This window comes from Cephus cinctus, unplaced genomic scaffold, assembly GCF_000341935.2.
Source record: "Cephus cinctus unplaced genomic scaffold, Ccin1 Ccin1_scaffold0168, whole genome shotgun sequence".
NCBI lineage: Eukaryota > Metazoa > Arthropoda > Insecta > Hymenoptera > Cephidae > Cephus > Cephus cinctus.
The window spans coordinates 709,369-734,175 of record NW_014332892.1 but is presented as its reverse complement, the minus strand read 5'-3'; the positions used below and the strand labels follow the sequence as shown (position 1 = coordinate 734,175).

The window sequence follows — 24,807 nt, the reverse complement described above, 5'->3', positions numbered from 1 at the left end:
GTTCCCAAAATTCTAGAAGGAATTCGAATCCTAGTGGAGCGCGAAACTCGACGGAATTTAAACCAGGCATCTTTAACGTCCCTAGCCAGCTAATGGTCCTAGTCAGATTACTCTTTAAGCCGCATCCACAATGTGCCCCAGACATGGGCTACCTAGAACAGATATTTTTTTTCTTATTTTTAAAATATCTTATCACCTGTCAATTTTTGGTCATTAGTGTACTTGTACTTTCAGATTCAAAATTGAATGCTCTTTCGATTTCCGGAAGAAAAATTGCATCAGCCCACTGAAAAAGTGAAATTTAATCTTCGAATTACCTCAACGCCTGCACTCAGGACGGAATCCAATAACGAAATATTCCGTCACCCTTGAAACCCTACAACTTCCGTCTGAAATATTCCTTCGTATCTGGCTTCGTTTCCGAAAAAAATCAACCTGGTCACTATAAATGGCCCACTCTGTATATGTACATATATATTTTTACCCCGCTTTGCACCATGGTCGCATATCATTTCAATGACGTATATGTACCCACGTGAATTATAGTTTACAAACAGAACGTATCATTTGGCAAAACGCCTACCGTTATCCAATCCGTATTCAGTTTGACTAGCATTTCGCGTAAAGCGAAAAAGAAACGACCGCGTTATTTTGTTTGGCAATGTTTTGAAAATTGGACACGTCACAGTTATTATCGACCCCGCCAACGAATAAGTATTTAAAAATGTATTTTGGGCAACTGGTGTTTTTCGCACGAGCAAATTTTTTTTTTCCCTTACCTTAATCTCTTATCAAAACAGACGAGTGGGGGTTGCGATTTTATAACTGCGATATGTTGCGATTACTAGGGCTGTCGGTCGGACCGAATGTTGTTAACGGTATTAGATGTCGTCCACCAGTGCATCGTTATTTCGCATTTATTTGGCACGCCATTATTTCTCTATAAAAAACATGTAACTCCCCTACCAAAGCTGCGTTACGATAACGTTGCAATTTTTTTTTTTTCCTTTTTTTTTAAGTAAATCCCACCGGTATATCGACGCAATATCAGAGTTGCCCTCCTCCCATTCCTCTTCATGTGGATGCCGCTTTATAATGCTTTTGCATGAATAGTCTCGACTTTGCATGTTTTTACGCTCTGCATTCATCGCATACCATTCCGTTGCATCCGGCATTCTGAATTCAACGTATCCGGTATTCATATCGATACGAAATTGAAAGAGATCAATACGCCATCCGACTTGAATTTCTATCTGTCCCGTTTAATCCAATTTCACGAAGTCTCCTGCTCGGAATTCCTACAAAACGTTTTCACCTTCCGTTCTGTACACTTTACCACGTATAAATGACTTCAAGATGATCCGTTGCAACTGAATATATATCCCATGTACGAGACAGAGATTAATCAATACTTAATCTGCTTCCAAAGACTTTAAATAAACGATTGCGCCTGCATGCTCGAGCTTTCCCTTTAACGTACGGCGAGTGGGTATCTTTCTGCTTTTTTTTTTGTTTTTTTCCTTTAAAATTTTACACTGCAATATACTGACAGCTATTTGTATTCCGTAGTGTGGCGGACCCGTCGCAACGTGAGAATCTTGGGATCATCGTGCAGTACAAGGTTAAAGTGAAACTTTGCCTGGGAGCCCTTGGCGGGTAAGTAGACGATGAATTGATAGTAATTTTTATCAGAGCCAAGTGGTTGATTCAATTTAAAAAAAAAAAATAGAACTTGGTTCTAGTCGTAACTAGGCAATGCAGTACGGTAAATCTGATGTTTTGATTTCTTGGCAGGGAGCTCGTTGCGGAATTGCCGTTTATACTGATGCATCCAAAACCGGAAGAGGAACCGCCGATGCCATCGACGGCACGACCAAGTCCGACGCATCAGGCCAATGATGGTGAAATACCACTCGACACAAATCTCATCCAATGGGATACGTAAGCTGGACCACATTTGATATATCCCTATATATAGTACTAGTTAGTCTCCTCTCTGCGTAGTTTTTTCTCATGAAAAATCTCTATTCATAGAGGTACTCCAATTTTTGGCTAATTAATTCTCCGTCCATCTTTATACCGATCCCACTTGGTGCGAGACGTGCTTTCGAGAGTCGAAGCACATGGGGATCATTTTTACGCGCATGCAAACACAGACTTATCGATCCTACCGGGAGGAGAGAATTAAGGAGCCCTTCGGGTTGCCTACTGGCGCATCCTGATTGTATTTACGGTTTTACATTTCACAGGGAGGCAGACACCGGTGACGACGACATAATCTTCGAAGATTTCGCACGGCTCAGGCTCAAGGGAGAGACGGATGCCTGACCGTGTTCCTACAAAGACAACGAGGTGTACAAAAAAACGTCCAAAGCTCCAAGATGCTACATTAGCGATTAACACGCTCTCTTTCACTCACTCATTCATTTTCTCTCTCTTTCTCTATGTCCTTTCCTTTTATTTTACCGTCAGTCCCTGATCCATTTCAGTTCTTCGTCTTCTTCTACGTCACTTTCATCCGTACACTGGCCGACGACGATATCGCCGTAACGTCTGTCAAGCATACTTCAATCAATGCCTGCTTTTAAGGAACGTCTCAGCGTTGGACCTTGCATCACCGTAAACTGGAGCATCGTTAAGAATTCTACAAGGAGTCGCACTAATTGGAACAAAACATCTAATAAACGGAGAAGCAAAAGTTCTTGTTGGCCTCGTACAAAAATCTAGGTTACTTAGCGTTATTATAATTTTGCGAATTAACAAGGGCAAATGCCTCTCCTCGGACCGTGAAAACTTCTTCGTTGCTTAGCGTGGCACGTTCATCGTTTGACGAAATATCATGGGAATTACGTCTTCTGGAAATAGAGAGCCGCACGATAACGTAAAGCCTGTATAAGCTTTATGGAGCATTGAAATTGCCAGCCTGTTTGTCGTCTGCTTATCCTGAACGTATCTACAGTCTTGTTATTCACTAATAAACCGATTGGAAATGTATGGATGATATCGTAGCCTTGAGCAAATTCGACTGTTAATGGCGATAAGCTGATTGAAATTCATCTCTGCGATTGATGAATATCAGACTGAGTACAACTGCTCTGGAGGGTGGGCGTGGATCGATTGGAAGTGAAATATCTTGATAAATAAGTATATCGAGTGTTATATATTTATACGAATGGTATCGATGAGGTAAAGAGGGAAGGAAGACTGATGATATCTTCGATACAATATGCGAATGAGCTACGAAAGTATTTGACCCCTTGCACTATTGGGAACCTCGGGAAAAGTCAGGCCAAACGTGGCTGCCTCGATTGTCGTGGTGGAAGGCGAGCGGTGGAGCGGGCGTGCCGAAATTGAGACCTATTCTTACGACCGAGCGCAAGGTAGTCGTGCCCGTATTTACTTCACGCGATGGAACTCTTGTCAAATTCAAATGAATTTGAATCAGACTTTTAAAAAATACTTTAATTAGTACATAAGATGAAAACAAATTCTGATTAATTATTATAATATAATTTGGTCCAAAACTAAGACCACGAGTCAGACTCGTGATATTCATGTTCGACCTGAAATGTCGAGTACGAGTCAAGCTCGTGGTATTCATGTTTGATCTGGAACTGAACAACGAGCCCGACTCGTGACATCCATGTTTGGCCTAAAATTTTCATCACGAGTCAGACTCGTCAAAATAGTGCAAGGGATAAACAATGCTACCTGAACTCCGTTGATATATTATTGTGAACGTCCGGTTGGTTTTCCTCAAAGATTTCGTATCCGTCGTGAGATTATCATTTTTCAGACTTTTTACCGCTTCATTATAGTCATTGATATTAAAAATAATGAATCTCATCGTATTTGGTATGACGTTTCAACGAATTTAATTTTTGAAGCTTATCGATACTGCGAAACCGATGAGAACAAATGACTCTTACACAATGCTGCGTGGTAACTTGGAATATAAGAGGGTACATATTTTTAAGAGATTCGTAAAATCTACCTTGTTATACCGCAATGCCATAAATACCAAAGTCATTAGAGTTCCGTAATACCGAAATATGTATGCGTATTCAAGCAAAAATATTGAACTTGACGTTAAATTCGACGATGGACCAAGAGGATTTGTATTGCGATTAATTTTTATTTTTAATGGTGTCATTGATCTTTAAATCCTATGAAACACATATTACATATTCAAATTGTTTACCAGCTGGCGAGACTCGTTTTAGCATAGAACTTTGTTTCTGACTTCATGACTCAATTCATAATGTCATACGTTTCCTTTATTTCGTTCATTTCCTATTTTCGTTTTTAATTGTTATTCTTCTCTAATCGAACCGTTGTCCTCGACCGTAATGTATATTTATTTATTTCGTTTAACGACTCGGTGATTCGAAATTTGATAAACGTTGCATTTCAACAGTATCATATGTAATGATATGTATATGCAGTTAATTAAGCGTACGCGCAGACTGAACGAGGATTCTTGAGAGAAGGAAGAAGAAAAAAAGAAGAAAAAGGAAAATGATAAAAAATCAGGAAGAAATAAAGTACGCCGTGTATTTTTATATTTTTTTAAATTTTAATAACTCCGCTACAGATAATTGTCTTTTTACTCTGTCCGTACGATGAGCGAATTTTTCTTGTAATCGTCAAGCTTTGCAAATTGTATTTAAAATTACTTATGACTTTTACGTATATGTACTCGTATTCATTGTCATTATATACGTACGTTCTATTTAATGGCTCGTACACCATATCAGTACTCTGATAATTACGCATCTGTGTCATATGATGTTGATCATTCATTGTGTCCAAGAAAACAAAAGTAACTCGATATCCAAAAAGCATAGTTCAAAATCACAGTGTACGTTATTATTACGAAGTATCGTAATTTTTTATCCGATATTTTGACCTTGTCCGACGAATGGTTGGATACATTAATTTTACGTAGAGAGACAAGTCTACTATGTACTTTCTTATAATTAAAACAAAAATGTTAAGCCAATACATACAATAGATGTAATAATACTCGCCGATAACGCATCATCTCTGTAGTAGTCATTTACTATTCACGAAACTTACTATTCGTGAATGACAATTGATTGTAAATCCTCTGGTCAATAATTAATAACAATACAATATGATATGACTAAATGGCGTATATGTAAGACGGATAAACGACTTCGTCGGAACCTTTGATTAAAAAGGATTCTCATGTAATATACTCGGTGTTCTAGAAAAATGCAACCATTCCAATCGTACAAGTCTCACTAAAATGCCATTGGATATATATGATATACAATTACAATATCATGAGATATTTTCAATTAATTTTTCATGTAAATGAGATTCTTTCTTAAGCTCGAGCTTGAGGAATTTCTCGTATGCGCGATAATGCGATATCATACATCTTATACCATGTTATACGATATAACACAGAATACACAGTATTTTATGTTGGCTCCGATACCAAGTGGAATCACAGTAATTAATGAAATTTAAAAGAAAGACCATAGCCTAATATCGCAATGCCAAAGTAAAGTATTTCGCTTTAAATTGAGGTGTAACCGGATAGATTTTGGAAACATTAGCCTACTTGCCGTTCCATTTCTACTCTCTCTCTTTCTTTCTCATTTTCACTTTACTTTATACTTCATTCCTCGTCTGTCTTTTTCACAGTTTACGTCTTTAATCGCAACGACGAACGGTATTCAGAAAGTATAGAGAGTGGAAAGAAAAAAAAAATTATGAAACAAAAACATTACTTGTACATGTCGAATTAATATTCAAAGAATCCTGCGTATAAATATAATTGAGTGTATGTGTGCCTGTGAGTATGTATCTGTTAAGTGAGCATGTACGCGCGCGCGCGTTTATATGTATATCCTACACAAGAACTCGCTGTGAAAATAGGGGCAAAAGAGATTTTTCTATTTCTTCTCTGAAATCATGAGCACACAACGTTATTTTATTACTGATAACAGAATTTCATATACACACTGTATATATGACGAAGGGGTCGATCACTTTCATGCATTGTTTACTTTGCCAGTCGCATTTAGACGACGAGTGAAAATAAAATCAGCCCTTTGATAATTATGGCACGAGGATTAATTAAACTGATAAGCTCAGTCGCTTTGTTCACGCGAAAGTGATCATGCAACAATGGTGGCCCATAAGTATTAAACACCCTGCACATAAGCGCGCGTGCGCTCGTATAATATTGAATGTGCATATGTGTAATTATAATACACAAATAGTAGTATAGTGTCGCGAATAAATATCGCCATTAATGGAAATGTCAATAATAAAAGAATTTGCGAAATAACTAGTTCGACGAGGATTCGAAATATGTATCAATAAAATGCAGGGAAATGCAAAGGAGGAGGAACGCGTTAAAGTCACGCGAAACTATCTATGTATAACTATCGTTACGTGTAAATTGCATTTAAATATTTAATTTATTAATCTCGAGTGTTAATTAAGTGAATATAAAAGTCGTACTGTTCATAATCATTTGTTAACGTCGAGTCTTTATTTGTACGAGATTAAGTAAGTGTCAATAAGAAAAGAAAGAAAAAAAAACGAGAAAATGGAGCATATTTACGTGTATAAAATGAATAGATAGTTAACGATGAAATATATAATATATTATATTGTACATGTAAAAATTGTGTATTCTCATAATATAATGGTAATAATTTAATAAAACCCTGTATATTGGAAAGATCGTTATTCATCTTTTCATGACATTAATTGACTTTCGCTATTAGGAATTCAATTTCAAATACTCAAAAACGTCTTTGTCTTTATCGTTTTCCAGGTACTGTGTTATTTCTATTGTAATCTTCATTCCATAATACATTGTCCCTATTTTCTATGTAAAACTTTCCAAGTTTCACATATTCAGTGCAATAATTTGCAATCAGTTGCACTCACCGGTTATTCATATTCAAACGTATCGCGCACATTCATACGTATAACTTATGTTATATCTCAGTAATGGCGCTGCATTCATATAACCTTTATATAAGACTGTTCAGCAATAAAATCGTCTGCTAGTAGCGTGACGGCACGTGGAATTGTCCTCTCTACGGTATTAAAGTGTTACCCTTTGCGTTAATACTATAATACTAAATTCATATTGAGAAAAGTGGGAGAATTAAAATTAGTATAAATTATTTCCGGTAGACTGTGTATTTTTAAAGTGAGATTACTTGTTCCCGGTTGACATGAATGTGAATCTTTAAACCAACATGAAGTGGATGAAGATCTCATTGATTTTGTGCATTTTCGGTTTCCTCAAGGAATTTCGGCCTTCGGAACCTTTTGTGACAGACTATTTAACGGGACCCTGCAAGAATTTCACTGCGGCACAAGTTGGTTTGAATTTATGCATTATGATGGCATTGCATCAATCTTGTAATCATTTCATTTGAAGTTTGTTATCTAGACCAGAAGGTATTTGCTGCTTAAATGTTTCAGTGGATTTTTTTATAAACAATGCAGTTGTGTATTTTCCGCAGCCTATTAATTATGGAAAATTCAAAAATTGGTCCTAAAATCAATAGCATAATTGCATTGTTGCTACATTCCAGTATTTTTTTTTAGTGCACTGTATGTTCTATGTTTTTACTCTTTCAATGCATTAAACCCATGTTATGGCGGGAGCTGATTTAAATTTTAAATGATTTTTACTTGAATTCTAATTGTTCTTATTTTTACAGGTGAATCAAGACATATATCCAGTGGGAACCTATTCTTATCTCGCGACTTTAGTTATCATCTTCCTAATTACTGATTTTGCGCGTTATAAACCTGTTATTATTTTATGTGGTCTGTCTGGTTCTGTTACTTATCTTATGATAATATTAGTTCAAACCATTCTTGAGATGCAATTTTTGGAGTTTTTTTATGGAATATTTTTATCCACTGAAGTTGCTTATTATACTTATATATATGCAAAAGTTGATAAGGAACATTATCAAGAAGTTACTGGACATACAAGATCAGCATTCCTGCTTGGTCGGTTTTTAGCTGGTACTACTGGGCAATTGACTACGTCTTTTAATCTTTTAGATTATCACCAGCTGAATTATATTACTTTAGGAGGTACTTATAACTGTTATCAAATTGATGTTAAATGCTATTTCTCTGTCTCTCTGTGTATATAAACTAATATATCTTTTATAGCACTTACTTTTGCAACTTTATGGGCATTTTTCTTGCCTTCCGTTGGTCAATCAATATACTTTCATCAAGCTAAGTTAAACGATGTGCAAGCACCATCCTGTCTAACGTTTAGTGATGCCCAATCGATGCAGGATAATACTCAGTCATTTATTTCTTCACAAAACATACCAATTGACGTATTATGTCGTAGTCCGTCTCTAGGATTAAAAATAAAACATGCATATATCCTATTATGGAAACATATGATAGAAGCATATACAAATCTGACTGTGATTAAATGGTCTCTCTGGTGGGCTTTTGCAACCTGCGGCTACTTACAAGTCATCAGTTACACACAATTGATATGGCAAGATACAGTTGCTGATGGAGACAATATTTATAATGGTGCTGTGGAAGCACTATATACTATTATAGGTAACAATTACTTTTGTATTATTCTGATAATTTGATAATTCCTAAGATAAATTATCTTCATTTGACATGACGATTTACCACTTAATCATAAATGCAATCTATAACTAGAACATCATCTGTAATTATGCATACAAATATATATTGGGTAATCACAGTCAATGTATACTCAACAAGTGATACCATATGCTCTAAAATATTCTTTGTTTTCTGTTAAAAATGTAATTCTGACATTAATAGTCATGTAAATATAATTTTAACTTTGTTAATTTGCAATTCATTTATAATTAATATTATATTGTTACAGGTGCTGCTACAGTATTTGGTGTTGGAAAATTGCAGCTAAATTGGCCACTTGTTGGAGAAGCAATGTTATCAATATTTTCGTTTATAGAAGGCATACTATTACTATTAATTGCTTGTACTTACAATATCTGGCTTTCATACACTGTATATATTTTGTTTGGTGTTATCTATCACACTATTGTCACTGTTGCCAGGTATTTACACAAACCACTGGTTATATACAGTAGCAGTACTTTAACAAATTCGATTATATATACGTTCGGGTTATTATAGTATTCTGATAAATGATTCTAGAAAACTATGTCAACTCTGTGACTTTTCCTTATTTCAGTTTCCAAGTTGTCAAGCATTTGTTGGAGGATAGCTATGGTCTGATATTTGGCATAAATACTTTGATCGCATTGTTACTTCAAAGTCTACTTACATACATAGTGATTAGTGGAAGTATATTCGAATTGAATATTAGATCTCAGGTAAGTTATAATAAAAATTAATTTTATGAATAATTAATTTCACAAGTATTCTTCTGCATTCCAGTACTTTGTATATAGCGGATATTTTATTGTACTGGGCATTGTATTCATGATAATGTCCATCTACACCATTGTAAAAAAATGTCAGAGTGGTCAAGATTTACAGTTGTGGGTGAGAAATGAAAATCTTTTGTCCAATGCTAAAAGCGAAATCAACACGAAGACAGCGCAAAGCGCAGTAGTATGCTGAGTCGTCTTCCTATTCTAATTCTCTAGTTATACAATTACCTTATTAACTGAGTTTCCAGATCTACGTATATTACAGATGTATATACGAATACGTACAGTCCTTTATATGAATTTAGCTCGAAGTTATTATTTTGGTTATAATTAATAAACCGAACTATGAAGATCGAAGTACGTACTTAACAAGAGATTAGAAAAATATTTCATTGATAATTACTACAATTAAATCATACTCTGCATCCAAGTGATTTCAATTCCATAATATCAGAGTTATCTAACACATAGTAATTCATAGCTTTCTTCATTATATGTATATGTATACAACATATAGGTATCTGAATATTGAAATTATAAGTTCATCGATAACTCATAGTTATTAACTTCATTCGATGCAGGTACTTATTAGGAAAATGTTATTTTATACCCACTAACGTTCAGATTTCTTGTACGCAATACTATGCACAATGTAAGAATAAGAAATCGTCATTAACAGGGTATATTGTGAATATTAAGAATTACTCTTGTAGTACTATAGATAGATAATTTTTTCCATCTTCGAATTGTACAGTATTAAAATAAGAATTTACTACAATTTGATGCATGCACACGTATTATGTATGCAACAACTTATTTTTTATACAAAAATATTTGTTCCTAATAAATTGTTATTATTGTTTTCCGTTTTATTCTTTAATAATGTTTACACTAACTCAAATGGGCGAATCGATTCTTTAATATCAATCATATTTTAATCTCCTTCGTTTATTTTAATTGCAAATCCATGCTATAACTAAGCACTTCCTAGTATAGCTATTATTCAGAATAATTATAAATTACATAACAAAGAAATATCATCACACGACACTAAGATAAGAACAGGATACGTCTTTCAACTAGGAAACAACGGAACACGGAAATATCGAAAAACGATTCAACAGCACATACATAATTGCAAGAATAATTCATGCGGCGGTTTTACGCCGAATTACATCTATTGTTCTCAATTGAGTTTTAATCCCCAACAATGACCACTTGACATTCTATTATTCCTGAACAATTTATTCATTCAATCTTTTCTCTCCATCTTTCCCTCCTCCCTCCCGCACTCTTCAGTCCTCTAATACGTCACCATTTGCTAATTTTCCACGCGAAATCTCACTAGAATATTTCCCACTTTCACTCGACGCCGAGCACGTACGCCTCACGCAAACAAGTTCATACGGTAATTCACTTTTGCACTCCTCACACAGAGAGTGATAAAGCTTCTCTTGAAAATCCCAAGATACATAAATCCATTCCATTCGGGAATTCCTACTTTCAGCCCTTATTGCCCGCATAACTATATACATAACCGTGATACGGGAGATGGAAACTCCAAGTATATTTAAAAAACCTAAACAAGCTCTAGCTATAAACGGATGATTTATTGTTATTGGCACGAATCGCTTAGATGAAAATATTAATAATAATAAAAAGCAAGAATTACATACACGTATATATATTCACTTCTAGAAAAATTCTAATCTACCCTAATGACGTGCGTGGGCCTTGTACTATTTCTGCAACTAGCAATATTAATGTTATTGAGCTACAAGAACTCTGACGAATAAACACAATAAAATTTATACGAAACATAAAGAATACAATTTCATCAACAGAAGTATCAGCAATCTTCGTACGGATTTGTTATGGCCGGTCAATACCGCCCGTCGGTAGGTACTAATTTTGGCATAAAACTTTTAAACGTTACACTTTCTCCACAGCACCATTTCCTATAGGTACTTGCTATTTGGTCTATTGCGATTAAATGCGGGCTCAAGGCAGAGGTCAACGACTGTCTAATCGGAGAATAAATCAAGTCAACGTACTTTTTTCAACTTCATTAAAAAATTTGTACATGCACAACAAATATACATAATATGATATTTCGATTGATAATCATATTGACTTGAAAATGTGTCGTGACGAGAACAAGTATATTTATAATATATTTATGAGTTCCATGTTGGTATTATTATGCATATTCATCGGGATGATCGAAAGGACAAGAAAAAAGATAACAATAAACATTAACAAAATAAGAAGCTTGTCAGGCCGGAAACATTTCAAGTTGTGGACACACCCTAAAAACCTTGCAAATTTCACCAGAAACTCTATACTCGTCGTGTTTCCATGAAAAACATGTCTCAATCTACATCTGTACACAATTCACCCATTAATGCAATGTACCTTTGATATGCTGTCATAATTAAGTCAAAAATAATCATCGCTAAGAATCGTCCTTGAATAAATATGATTTCTATCGATCAACAAGCAAAATCCTCTAGGATGCATTACGTCATAATCAGCCTCGTTATTTAGCCCTTAATTTTGTCATTTCTCGTCAAATATTCATGTACCCAAAATACGTATTAGGTATTCCTGCCCGTATGCAATTTACAGTAAGCAAAGGTACCAATGACCTGACCCGTAATACATAAGTACACGTTGTACACCGAACGAGTAAAAAGATGCCGGATGAGCGAAAACTAAAAAACCAGTAAAAGTGAACGATCAAATATATATTTTTTTAACAATTAAAAATAACAAGGCGATGTACTTTTATATGACTTGTCAGATGCAACCTCCAGAGAGCAGAAAGATAGGCGTATTAAGATAATGAACAATTCAACTTGGGATTTTCCCTGGACAGCAATACATACTATACGTCTATCTATATATATATACATACCGATAGTACTGAGCTGAACACATGCGAGTAACGGCGACGAGAAGGGCACAGAGAGGCTCTATAGTCTCTACAGTCTATACGAAGACTATCCAGCATATAAAGCAGCCTGCAACAGCGCATTCCCGTACAGTTGCCAATACAAAGCAGAAAGCGGCCGTGATCGTGCTCGTCTTGACGTACGCGAGACTAAATAACCTAAAATACCAACAGCTTAAAGTATAAAGAGAGAACTATTATTGAAAGTGCATAAAAAGACAGTCGAAGGGAAAAAGAGAGGTGAAGGAAGGAGAGCCGTAACATCTCGAAGAATTTGAGGAGAGAAAATAATAACGATAACGAAAATAATTAATAAGCATTTACGAAATGACTTATACGGTAAGTCCATTGTTCTGTTGGGAATGATAGATCGACTGGATGCAATTCAATTCGCTTATTTCTTATACACTTAGATTGATAATAAATGCACTGTTCCACGATACAGTTTGTAATGCCAGTGTAACTTGCCGTCGTTTTAATGTTGCCGACCGGTTATGAGATTGTTATTTATTATTGTTATATGAAGCTGATCCTTATTTGGTATGAAACGTTCGTTATGAGTTGCCGTTGCACTAGAATTGCATTTTAAGTGGAGATCGATAAGGAATGCACAGCATGCATGCCTTGAACTCGGGCTTGTTAACGGTTTAGGAATGTACATTATTTATGTCGTGTTTATATCGGTGCTACTGTTATAGGATATGGGGATATGTTCATTGCTACTCTGCACTGTAATTTTATTCTCGAGCGTTTGTCGGAGATCTAGAAGATTGTTGGTTATTGCATATACCGAGTTCTGGTTTATTTTACTTAGAGGGCGCCCAGTGCAGTTCTCTATTATTTATTGCACCGCCATTTAATTTGAAACTTGGTATATGATTGCACGTCGCCTCGATCGATTCTTATACGATATCGCGTTGCTATATTTCATTCGATGTTTTTATAGGTGATGCAATTTTATTGTCTCGGATAATTTATACGGACGATAATTTATATTAGATTATTCCTACATGCACACAGATATGTTACGTGTATTATCGTCATTGGATTTAAGAGTGTGAATTTTGGGTATAGTACGGTGATTCAATGACACTTCGTTTTTCCTGTTGACTGAACAATTAGGTTTATTAACATTTCATTATTTATTCGTGGGTATAGATTGAATCGATAATTTATATATGTATGTGTACGTATATAGGATATCCTGGGTATATAGGAAATTCCCGTATTTATTTCATACGCTCCGATAATTTCACGTGTCAACAACTCGGCGCCGGAACAATAAAATTTATGCACGGTTCGTTTGTTCAAATCGGTTTAATAGTTTTTTTCTATTGTCCGATTTTAATGTAAATTATGATCCGATCGCAACTTTGAACTTGTCCAACGGTATCAATTTTAAGAGAACAGTTTTGGTGTTTGCGTATGTAAAATTTGCTTTGTCGTGAAAAGCACGACTGTAGTCGTCGTTACGCTCAGAATGAGTTCAATGGCTAGTTGAATTCAGAAATTGAGTAAAAAACCGAAGCAGTACTCAACATAAAGTTACTGTTGGCATTTTAATCTGGAAATTGTCGCGTTCCACTTTGAGTGTCTAACCGCGTTATCAAAGTGTCGGTCGAGGCGATGGAAATAAAATAAAAATAAAATGAGACTGGTCGTAAAGTTTACCAGGGGAAAACCCATGTTCTAGAACAACAGAGTTCATTTATTCTCAGGTATATCTTGGGATTTTGGGAAAAACACAATCCGTACGTGAGAATTTGACAAATTCCAGACGTAAAATAAATTTTGAGGAAATAATAAAAGTTTGAGTTTATCAGATGAATCGCGGGAAAGTCCCCATATTTTAATCCGAAGGACGTAAAAGCGGCATCGAACCGACGATAAAATATCGAATTTCGAGAATAACCTCCAAACGCGTGTCCTTTTTAAATCGTATAATTTCTCAAAGTGTATACATACTGTAAAGACAAAATGGCTTATAATCTCACAGTCTTATAATACATATAATCTGGCATTGAACGACTCTCGATTCAGGTTCACTTAAGGACACGAGGCTCCTTTCGGATTTACTTAGACCGTTAGTGATCTTGACCCAGCTCGCGCCGGATCTCACATATTAAGAAGTGAGAAGTCTTGTGATCAGACCATAATTTAAGAGTGCCAACGTAAGATAACTGTATAAAATCATCACCACAATTTATCAAATCACTGTTCCCCTATAAAAAAAAACCGTAAATAAAATTTTTTAATTTCCCCAAAAAAAAGTCAAAACCCAAATTTCGTGTCCTAAAACACCACCTGTATCTGACTTTTTCGAATTATCCATAAAGTTCCAAATCTTTTCTGAATTCGTTCCAAGAATCTCTGATACGAGTTTTCATTATCAATTCCCATAATGAAATTACTGCTAAAGCCGATATCACAGGTATTCACCGCGCTTTCCGTTTCGTATCCGACGAAATAGCATTTCTCATAGATCTTCCTTACTTGTACCATATAACGTAGTCACGTTGCGTATGAGACAGAATGGAAGAGAGTACCAAGAAGCGATACGGTAAGTGGGGATAAGGAACTGTTAAAAAACAGTGGGGAGATATACAGCGCGTTTCACATTGAATGGCATATATAGTCAAGTATTACGAAGCGCAGTGTTCGTAAAGTAGTGGGGAACGTAGACAGGACTGTTGCGGTCTTCGTGATTCCAACGTGCATTCAGTTTTGTTTTAGCGACGAGCCTCAGCAGCACGTGTGAATTGGATCTGAGGAAAAAACGTATCGTAAACTTTGTTACGTCATCGGGACAAAAAATTTCAATCGAAACTCTACGCAGTTATAATCGTCATACTTGACAGTGCCTTGATCGCGTTACGATGTTTGACACTTTGGTAAGTGCCACGCCTTTGCATTTGCACATACGTATATAGATATACAGGTTAACGCATCAATAAAGATCAGCCTTTCTTTTTGCACGAATGCCAATTGCGAAATGTAAAAAATGTATGAAAATATCTGATACTTAAATATTGTCTCCAGTTAGGTCAATTATATCTGTTAACGGACAAAGAACAATAGCGCGCTTGTGTAATTTGATCTTTTCTATCTGCTTTTATACCTGGTGTCTATTTGTTCTATACGATAATGGTGAACGGGAGGAAAAATATCTTGCTCGATGAAACTTCACTTGAGTCATAGTAAGAACAGTTATCGATGATACTCCTTAGGTGTACGATAGTTATACCTAAGAGTGTATATATATATCGAGTATTGTTTAATTGACAGTGCATAAGCCGTGTAAAGGACTGATTAACATATTTTCGAGTCGTAAGACGATAAAAACTTAATTTGTTTAAAAAATCGAGCAAAAGGTTAAAAATTGATACGTATTTCCAAAACAATTTTTACGAAGGTAACGTATTGTGAGAAATTTGACGTTATGGAAAAAAAATTTTTGATAAGTTATCTAAAAAAAAATATTTAAATATCTTATATAGGTGTCCAGGTCAAAATCGTCTATTAATAGCTTGAATGATAAAAAAAAAAAAAGTATAAAGTAAAAAAAATGTTGGACTATTTTCTAAAGCCTGTATACGTACAATGGAAAAAGCAATCAATTGTTTCGATTTACTTCGAATAAGTTCCGGTCGGTATACCCATGCTGAAATTCGCATAAAAATCCCATTAGAAACATCCACTTCCGGCATCGTGCCTCATTATCAATTTTCCACGGAGCATGAAGGTCTCTGTGTTTAACGCAGCTGCCCTCGGCACTGTCGTTATTACGGGATGCGATTGTAACACAAATGAATTCGTAATGCTGGATCTTATCTCTAACGCCATAGAAACCACACAGTCTCCATCTTTATTGTCGATCTTCATAGCGAGAACAAAACACGTTGTTAACACCTTCGACGAGATGGGCGAACTAGGTGATAAAATTCATATTGATACCGTATAAATAAACAAGATGAAATAATATGAAAAATTGAGGAATTCTAATTTTTAATGTCATCTCGTTCCGAGCCGATTGTTGACACCGTTTGATTTTTACGTCAGATCGAATGGAATTATTTTTTTATTTATTCATAGGTAATTTCCATAGCGAATAACGAAGACGCTTGAAATTTCATATCGAAGCCCACGAAAAATTAGCATGGCATGACTCGAAATTCCGCCTTCGTTCGAATTGAATTCGAGTTAACGAATCGAAGGTACCCGTCATACGTTAATTTAAGACAGAAAAGCCGGACCCAGTGACGTCATTGGAGACTCACTGCTTTCACTTTTCTAAAGTCTACCAGTATGGTGGATCCACGCTGGGAGTATCGAGACGGCTCTTTTCAACGTGAAGGAATGACAAATCGTTTCGGGTGTAATTGATAAACTCGATGGGTGTGAATAATATATCGAAGGCCTTGACTTCGGAGCGCGTCACTGTAAATCGACGTGATAAAGAGGAAGATTAAAAGAATAAATAACAAGGATGCTACATATACGTTCGAAACGGTTATCGGTTGGCGCCAGAAATTCTTAATGCAATCCGATCGTGAATTTAGTACGTGGCCTTGCAGAGGCCAATCATAGAAACACGTTTGCAGATAGGAATACATTATTTTTTAAGGACACAATCGCCAAATACGACTTTGAATGCAAGTTGCGAAACTTCGTTGAAAGTCCGGCAAAAGTATCGACAGCCACGACACTTTTCTCTGGTACAAATGGAAACTTTCTCAAACGGAGAGAAAGTCATTTCCCGTTCCATGCATTGAAATCCGTAAGGCCCTGAATATTTTTTTTTTCCCCTAAAATTGGGTCAGGACGCCTTGGACGGTCTTGAATTTTTTTACCCAATCGTTCTACCATACATGAATGTTTTTTCTTTGAAACATATATTCCAAGCAATGCGTCACTATCCACTTTCTTACAATTCGTACTCGGGCGATTGCCAATTAAAATGCCACCCGCCAAATCAGCCTGTCTCGAAAAACGAGGATACAGTAAAAATGCTTATAGTTCGTAATTTCGCAACTACTTGGAAAGTACGCAGCATGCGTGGGAATTGTCAAGATGCGTGCTGCGTATTTGCGTAACAAACGAAGGAGCACTTCGCTTTCTTTTTTCTTTTCCAAACTATCCATCGAAATTAAAATAAATTTTTTTTTATGTAACTCATGCATGAAAAACACTACTTTTCGTGCTTTCGAAGTATGCCGAAAGTGGCGCTTTGTGTCTATGGATACGATAAAAATGCTGCGCATGCGCAAATCTGTCCAATTTTACATTATCCCCCTAGTGCTTTCTTCTCGCACTAGTGCGATAAAGTAAACTTTGTTCTCGCGCGCTGTCACGAAATGCAGTCACTTTGGAAGCCTTCCTTGCTCTTCTTATGGCTGCCTCCTCCAACGAAGAGATGTTCCAGTCACTTTACTTTGTTCTCGCGCGCTGTCATGAAATGCATTCACTTTGAAGCCTTCCTTGCTCTTCTTATGGCTGCCTCCTCCAACGAAGAGATGTTCCAGTCACTTTGGAGGTACAAAAAGTAGCGTTTTTCATGCATTCCTTACAGAAAATATTATGCGATACTGGTACAATAAAGCGAACATTATACGCAGGTCGTGAAGTTTGCCACACTCGCCGCACTCGTAAAACAACCAGCGCTCGCCTTCGGCTCGTGCCGTTGTGTTACTCGTGTGTGGGCTCGTGCGACCAACTTCACCGGCTGCCTATAAAGTTCGCTTTCTCGCACTTGTATCGCAAAGTACTATTTTGACATTATCAAAAATTCACACAAATTCAAATTTGTCTATATGATTTTTCAGGGGATGCTGAGGATAGGCCTGTTGCTGCTAGGCAGCATTGCAGCGATGTCTTCGGCTCAGTGCTTAACCGGCAATGATCAACCGGAAACGATGAATCAAAATGCCCACAAGGACATAACGACTGCCCGATTCAAATTCGCTATGGATACGTTATCGAAGACCGCTCAAATTGAGAGCCAAGATAATATCTTCTACAGTCCACACAGTTTGCACCAGGCGCTGTCACTGGCTTACTTTGGGTCACGTGGCACGACTGAGAGCTCGCTGAAAGCAGCACTGCACATACCGGACACTGTCTCGAAAGTTGATCTTCAGAGATACTACATCTATGAAAATTCCATGAAGATCCTTAGAGAGGTATTTAAATGCTTGCCAGATATAAAGCAACATTCCAGGGATAAGTATCGATAAACAATATTGCACAATTCTACTGTTGCTATCAGCAATCCATTATTTAGCCGTCGTACGGTCATGTACGTATCGTATAATCAGATCGGTTGACCCTGTTCAACTAATTAAATGACATGACTATGATTAAATAATATCAGTGAATTCAAGGTCAAACTAATGTAGTACTATACATATAGGGCAATAAGTATATGGATACTGGAGCGAAAGTCGAATTGTGTCGATTTCGCTTGGACGCTTTCTCGCAGTCATGTTTGATTTTATCTGTCAGATTATCGAGGGGACTTCGAGATAGAGGTCGATCTCTAAATTATGTTCGTTCTATTTATAGGCAAACTCGTCGAGCAGCTACGAGTACAATATTGCCAATCGTATATGGATAACAAACGCGCGAAAGGTCCGAACTTGCATGCTAGACCTCTTCAGCAACGAACTGGAACAAGCTGATTTCCGTGCGAACCCGGAAGCGGTACGTAGCCGCGTGAACGACTGGGTGAGCAACACAACAAAAGGACACATCCGTGACCTCATCCCGGCCGGTGGTATCACCGAAGACTCTGACCTTGTTCTGGCCAACGCCGTATATTTCAAAGGTCTTTGGCACAGCAGATTTGACCCTGCTAATTCAAAGAAGGATATATTTTATGCTAGTGGCTCTAGAAGCACGTTCGTGACATTTATGCGTCAAAAGGGAAGCTTCAATCATGGTAAATAATAATGATTAATTAAATATTGAATTAAAAAATTTTGATTATTTTTACTCATAAAAATATTCTTTGATCCACAGTTGTATCCGAGGTTCTTGGAGCTCATGTACTTCAGCTTCCATACAAGGGCGATGATGTCTCCATGTACATCTTCTTGCCGCCGTTCGCAACCGCCAGGTCACTTTCCGACAATCAGACTCCTAATTCTCAGGCCGCTGATCAGGCACGGGACGGAGTACGGCAATTGATCGAGAGGATCACTACCACTAAGAAAGGATCCGACGAGTTTTGGGAATTGCTCGACGATGGTATGCCACCCAGAGAGGTCGAGGTATCCTTACCCCGTTTCACAGTGGAACGAGATCTGCCTGTGGGACAGCTTCTTCATGCGTTGGGAGCTGGTGAAATACTGATGCCGGGTGTCTCCAATCTTCGTGGCTTCCTTCAGGACGGCGAAGAGAATCTTCATCTGGGGGATGCCGTTCACAGAGCTCGTGTCGAGGTCACTGAGGAGGGCACCACTGCTGCAGCTGCGACGGCCATCTTCACATTCAGATCTAGCAGACCTGCCGAACCTGCTGTATTCAACGCTAATCATCCGTTCCTCTACTTCATCTACGACAGACCCACCAAGACCATTCTCTTCTCTGGTGTCTATCGTGTACCGTCGACAACTTCAAGTGATTCCCCAGTATCTACTACTGCACCAGCTTAACTCATGCGTATATAAGTTTCTTTCTTTCATTTTTTTTCTCTTTTTTTTTTTGTACTTTTCATCGAGATACACTGACCTCATTACGGTGCTTACGAACAAATGGAAACGTGCGGTGGTCATAATGAAGGATCACGGGAAAATTTGTGGCGCCACTGTCGCATCGGTACTAATCCGTAAGGAGCAATAATAACGTTCGGACTGAAGTACAGAAATAGTTGGGATCTGACAATGGGATCTAATCAAAATTTGTATGTTAGAACGCTTGTTTTTTTTATTTATGTTTACATGGGAACAAAGGCCGTTTCATTGGCCAATGACAATAATCCCTGTAAGACTTGAGCATTTAGGAAAAGCTACTTGTTTCGCGCCGTATTTCGCGCGACACCTCAGTATGTTATATATGTTACTTATGAAGTTATTAATTTATTGACTACTCCAGGGCTGTTGGATTTCGAGGATAGATACTGATTATTCCTATTCGCAGAGACTGCGCTTAGGGGTTCTCGTACAACGATCGTTACTTGATACGTGCGTGTCGTTTGAAATCATTCTGAGATATTTGAATCCTCTGTCGATATTCGACAATCACCCATTATGATTTTAACAGTTATTATAAGACATACATACTATTATTTATAGTAATTCGTTTTAAACACTTCGTATCTGTGTTGCATTTTTTATTTAAATTTAGAATGCGTTTAAATGTTGCAAAATTGCGCAATTATGTATCATGCAGTGTCTTTATGCATATTTGGGGTTTACGATACGAAGATACTTTTATTTTGTATTAACGTACGAAATAAAGACGTTTATTTTAGGAAATACTCTTATTTTCTTCCATGACCAGCGTTACGGATATTCGGAATCACGTCGTCCTATATTCCAAGTTGCCTATTGTCTTTAAAAAATATTGTACTGTATCGAACACGATTGATATTTTCAAATTCACTTGCACAAGCAAAATTTAATTTATTTCATATATGCGTTCGTAGCACGATTATCTAATCGATGGCGAAATTAGTATTGCAAAATTATCATTTTTATTGTAAAAAGAAATTTATAAGTCATATATTTTTCCGTTAGATGGCGATGCTGCTTGGCAGAGCCAAGAGCAGCAAGGAGGACACGAAAGTCCAGATGATAAGCTTGGTACCGTTCTTGATATGTATTTCATAGTATCGTTTTACACCACCAGTGGCGCGCGTGTTTCGAAGTCAACGGTTCCTGATTGTCGAAACGGAGACAGGAATAAGAAAAAAGTAAATTAGCTGTGTGAAACTGTAACTTTTTAATGAATGAATTCAGATCGACTTTGAGATTATATTTAAATGATACTCTCAAGTAACCATTAATTGTGTATTAACGAACCTGTGCGCTGCCAGTAATGTATACCGACACACTTAACTATGTCTCAAGATAGAGGAGCACTTCTGTGGCTGGCCACACAATAGATTCACCTCCTGCTGAATATTACTTGGTGTACAAAGCGTGAACTACATTTAACAACATACTAGCAAGTAGAAGGAGCCACTATGTCTGTTACAGAACTAATTCATAAATTCTAATTGATCCCAAAAGTCTAAATATATCTTTTAAACAAAAACAGCGGTCAGCATTTAAATAAAAAAATTTACGAAAACATTTTTAAATATCATTATGTCCAATGACTAAGTCTATTAATCCCAAGAACGAATGCACGGTAAAAAAAAGTGCCTAACAATAATCGTCAAACTTAATAATCACTTTAAAATAAGTTCTTTCAATGCTAAACAAAGAAAAAATTATCAAACTCATTGTTTCCTATTTCGAGAACAATAGACGTACATCGCCCGCTATGGCCGAATGACCACACGTATCAAAGACCTGTTGAATTTTTTTATAAAATCCAAAAATTTCATAGACAAATTCAAGTCTGCTGTAATTGTACTACAAGATGTACTCTGTCCCTTCAAAAACGACTAATCACATTAAAATTGCAGGAATCGTCCTTTCCAGACGAGCATCATCCAACAGAGAATCCGCAGATTTAATGCAAAACGATCAGCCTCCCATTCACCACGTCTGACATCACTGAACGGCTAGCATCTTGCATTAGAGAATGCACACACACCGTTAGTCGGTAGCATCCATAAAGCGCGACCCTGTGATCCTCCGCGTGTAGCCATTGGTATTCGATTGCGTCACAAGACAAGAAACAGCCAGGCAGGCAGGCAAGCTTCGATCGTCTGAGGTCCTGTTCAGCGGCAAGAAGTCCTTGAGGCAGACCTCGCTCAGCCAGAAGGATAAGGCGGAATCGCATACGAATCCTTGCGATCACTATTACCCACCAAGCGACTCTGTTACTTCCTTATGATTCCACGAGTGTCAGTTTGACGCTTTGCGGCGATTGAACAAAATTCAATCCAAGTCTGCGGGTCTTGCTCAATTCTGTCATCCTCATAGTGTAAAGGAACAGCGGTGAACCGCAGGATTCGCTTCTTCAGTCACTCCGCAACGCGTGAGGGCGTTGCTTCAAAAATTCGTACCGTTAAAAGTCACTGGTGTTATTGTCCCTCTTGTTATTTAAAATAATCACCGATCCTAAAAAAGAAAAAAAAATTTCAGCCTGACTGTAACGGATACTTGGTGATGTATAATATTTAGGATATAATAATACCTAGATGCGTTGCATGGTCTATGGGTAGGGTTGCTCGATTCCTATACACAGATAAATATAATATTAGTTAAAACAACTTCCCTGAAGTTAGTCACATTTCTTGTACACAAAGGGGTTACACTAGACAAGTACTTGGCGTGGCAATGTTCGTACATAAAAACTGTACATAACTACTTCCTTGGTAAGACCTAGTTTTGTCCTATCCCGTGTATATGCCTATCTGCTCTGGATAATTGTACTTATCCGTCCAAAGGGAGCATTTACGTTCGAGCAAGGTCTTTTCATTTCCTTCACGCGCGAAAGAACGTGTAACATAAGTGCACGTGTTAACGCCCTGGCAAATAGTTCGTGCTCGATGATGGGGTCGAGAGACTTAAGCGAGTCCCAGGGTGCGTCTGGTGAATTCCTGTCCGCGCCAGAAGGACATTTTTCAAGGAGCCAAAGGAGTCGTGGAAGGAAAACAGAGAGACGGCGACGCCCTGCGTCGTATACGGTATTTTACAACGTGTGTGAACTATTCCAAGACACACCGATGCCACCGTTTATGGTATCGCGGTATACCCTAACCTATTATGCTTTACCCTTGCAAATATGTCTGGCTGGCTTTTGCTGCTTACAAGACAGTGGAAATTAATTACAGGCACCTCATCGCTAGGCGAGGCTTGCCGCTGACTAGAAACGTTTTGCGCAACAAGCCAGTTACCGGCTAAACAGATACACGGACTTAACTCCGGATACTCATTGTATTCCATCTGTTAAGTTTTGTACCCGTTTAACTATCCACGACTGCATACTGGGTGTCGCTTTTTTTTTTTTTTTAGTAATTTTTTTCGTCTCGACGTATCCTGAATGCGGCATATACTCACATGTTATTTTATTTTACAGTGAGCAAGGCATGCGTACCTGCCTACTTGTCTGTCTATGCCTACATTCTATTACACTTGAGAGCGTACGCTTCTTCGGGCGGCGTTCCACATCTTTTGTCCCATGTAATTGCTTCACCAAGCAACCCTGTCTCGACCCAATGAGATTGTCCGTTCCGTCCACCGTTTCTAATTTGCGGACCTGCGGAGTCGAGCGGACGATCGAGTTTCTCCGGAGTCTTGAACTGCTGGTACAGATCAGGGCTGGAGAGTATCGCGTAATAGGAACGACGTGTCTCGTGTCACTGTAAAGAAATCTAAGCTGTGGTATTCGCGTGGAATCTACTGGTATTAGCTTAGGTTAGGTTGGGCTAGGTATAATACCGAGGAAACGATTATTCGTCTTCTTAATGCAAGACCTATTAAATTACTTTTTTCAAAACTCACTCGAAACTCTTGTTCATCTATTTTCACGCATTCTTCCAGTAACCCGATGCCACTCCTGTTAAATTACTTGATTATATCAAAATGCGAGGGCACTTGTAAACATCGTACTGAGTAATACCATGCGTATTAATATGTTTCGTCTTGACTCATTTATAGGCGTCAATACGCACTTGCAAATCAACCTACTCTACTCGCGTTTCCGTGTGTACTCGTTTCTCCCGGTCAACCGTTAAATTTGTTTTCCTTGCCTTGATGAATTTTCCAGGAAAAACCCAACAGACGCGATATTAAATGTAACGTGCACGCTAGTTGTAATTTCCCACTCCTTTTCATATCGTCAGCAGAACACCCGTAGCAAAATTTCCCATAGGGAATGGGCGATTTTTTGCAAAAGATAACCGAATGGTTTGCCATTCATTTTCGTTGATATGCAACACATTACCTTTGATAAAAAAACCATTGGCAATGGGAAAATTTGCTACGGGCGGCGCTCTTATATTAACGTTATGCATATAAGTAGGAAATAACAACCAGATGCACGTTATAATAACATCAAGAGACGCGGTAGCGTCTCGGCGCCAAGTATCGTATTTACTGGGAAGCTTTTTACGATCAAAGGAATTTCACTGACACCTGTTTGAATTTTTAGGTTAGCCCATTGGGCTTCCACGAATGGCTGTACGATTGTATTCATTGGTTAACGTAGTGCGCATGCGCGCGCCGATTCGCAGCTGACGCATAGTCGTATAGGTTTCATCGCGCCGATGATTTCTGTCCTTTTTAACCTGCGATATTC

At 37.5% G+C, this 24,807-nt stretch overlaps 4 protein-coding genes and 1 long non-coding RNA gene across 15 annotated transcripts in view; 3 read left to right on the top strand and 2 right to left on the bottom strand.

Annotated features, from left to right (window-relative positions):
• The window catches only part of LOC107264279 (beta-arrestin-2), a 35,147-nt gene extending 28,479 nt beyond the window's left edge, over positions 1-6,668 (top strand). For all 5 annotated transcript variants that reach the window (XM_015732373.2, XM_015732375.2, XM_015732372.2 and 2 more), the window contains 3 exons: positions 1,570-1,656; positions 1,795-1,941; positions 2,250-6,668. In XM_015732373.2, the coding sequence (XP_015587859.1) occupies positions 1,570-1,656; positions 1,795-1,941; positions 2,250-2,328 (313 nt within the window). In that variant the 3' untranslated portion in view covers positions 2,329-6,668. The remainder of the gene's footprint in view (positions 1-1,569; positions 1,657-1,794; positions 1,942-2,249) is intronic.
• On the bottom strand, positions 7-9,160 carry LOC112493827. The gene is made up of 3 exons (XR_003058656.1): positions 9,031-9,160; positions 8,198-8,387; positions 7-152 (listed from the first exon to the last, which is right to left on the bottom strand). It is a non-coding gene; the product is annotated as an uncharacterized LOC112493827 (long non-coding RNA).
• Positions 6,803-10,302, top strand: LOC107264261 (thiamine transporter 1). Its single transcript, XM_015732333.2, has 6 exons — positions 6,803-7,376; positions 7,725-8,109; positions 8,191-8,604; positions 8,909-9,101; positions 9,239-9,380; positions 9,445-10,302. Exons 1-6 carry the CDS (start codon positions 7,254-7,256, stop codon positions 9,628-9,630), a joined length of 1,443 nt encoding a protein of 480 aa, XP_015587819.1. The 5' UTR covers positions 6,803-7,253; the 3' UTR covers positions 9,631-10,302.
• A 2,099-nt stretch (positions 10,303-12,401) lies between these two features.
• Positions 12,402-20,867, top strand: LOC107264262 (serine protease inhibitor 88Ea). 3 transcript variants are annotated; one of them, XM_015732337.2, is made up of 5 exons: positions 12,402-12,732; positions 15,116-15,284; positions 18,216-18,572; positions 18,955-19,330; positions 19,411-20,867. In XM_015732337.2, exons 2-5 carry the CDS (start codon positions 15,270-15,272, stop codon positions 20,043-20,045), a joined length of 1,383 nt encoding a protein of 460 aa, XP_015587823.1. In that variant the 5' UTR covers positions 12,402-12,732; positions 15,116-15,269; the 3' UTR covers positions 20,046-20,867. The 3 variants fall into 3 exon arrangements, with proteins under 3 accessions (XP_015587823.1, XP_015587825.1, XP_024937171.1); XM_015732339.2 differs by lacking the exon at positions 15,116-15,284 and having other exon boundaries at positions 12,403-12,732; XM_025081403.1 differs by lacking the exons at positions 12,402-12,732; positions 15,116-15,284 and adding an exon at positions 17,871-17,926.
• Positions 20,868-21,314: 447 nt separating this feature from the next.
• Positions 21,315-24,596, bottom strand: LOC107264263. 5 transcript variants are annotated; one of them, XM_015732341.2, is made up of 5 exons: positions 24,198-24,596; positions 24,012-24,066; positions 23,605-23,869; positions 22,702-22,742; positions 21,315-22,625 (listed from the first exon to the last, which is right to left on the bottom strand). In XM_015732341.2, exons 2-5 carry the CDS (start codon positions 24,026-24,028, stop codon positions 22,604-22,606), a joined length of 345 nt encoding a protein of 114 aa, XP_015587827.1. In that variant the 5' UTR covers positions 24,029-24,066; positions 24,198-24,596; the 3' UTR covers positions 21,315-22,603. The 5 variants fall into 5 exon arrangements, 2 of the variants coding, with proteins under 2 accessions (XP_015587827.1, XP_015587826.1); XR_003058654.1 differs by lacking the exon at positions 24,198-24,596 and having other exon boundaries at positions 23,631-23,869; positions 24,012-24,178; XR_003058653.1 differs by lacking the exon at positions 24,198-24,596 and having other exon boundaries at positions 23,568-23,869; positions 24,012-24,177.
• Positions 24,597-24,807: the final 211 nt, after the last annotated feature.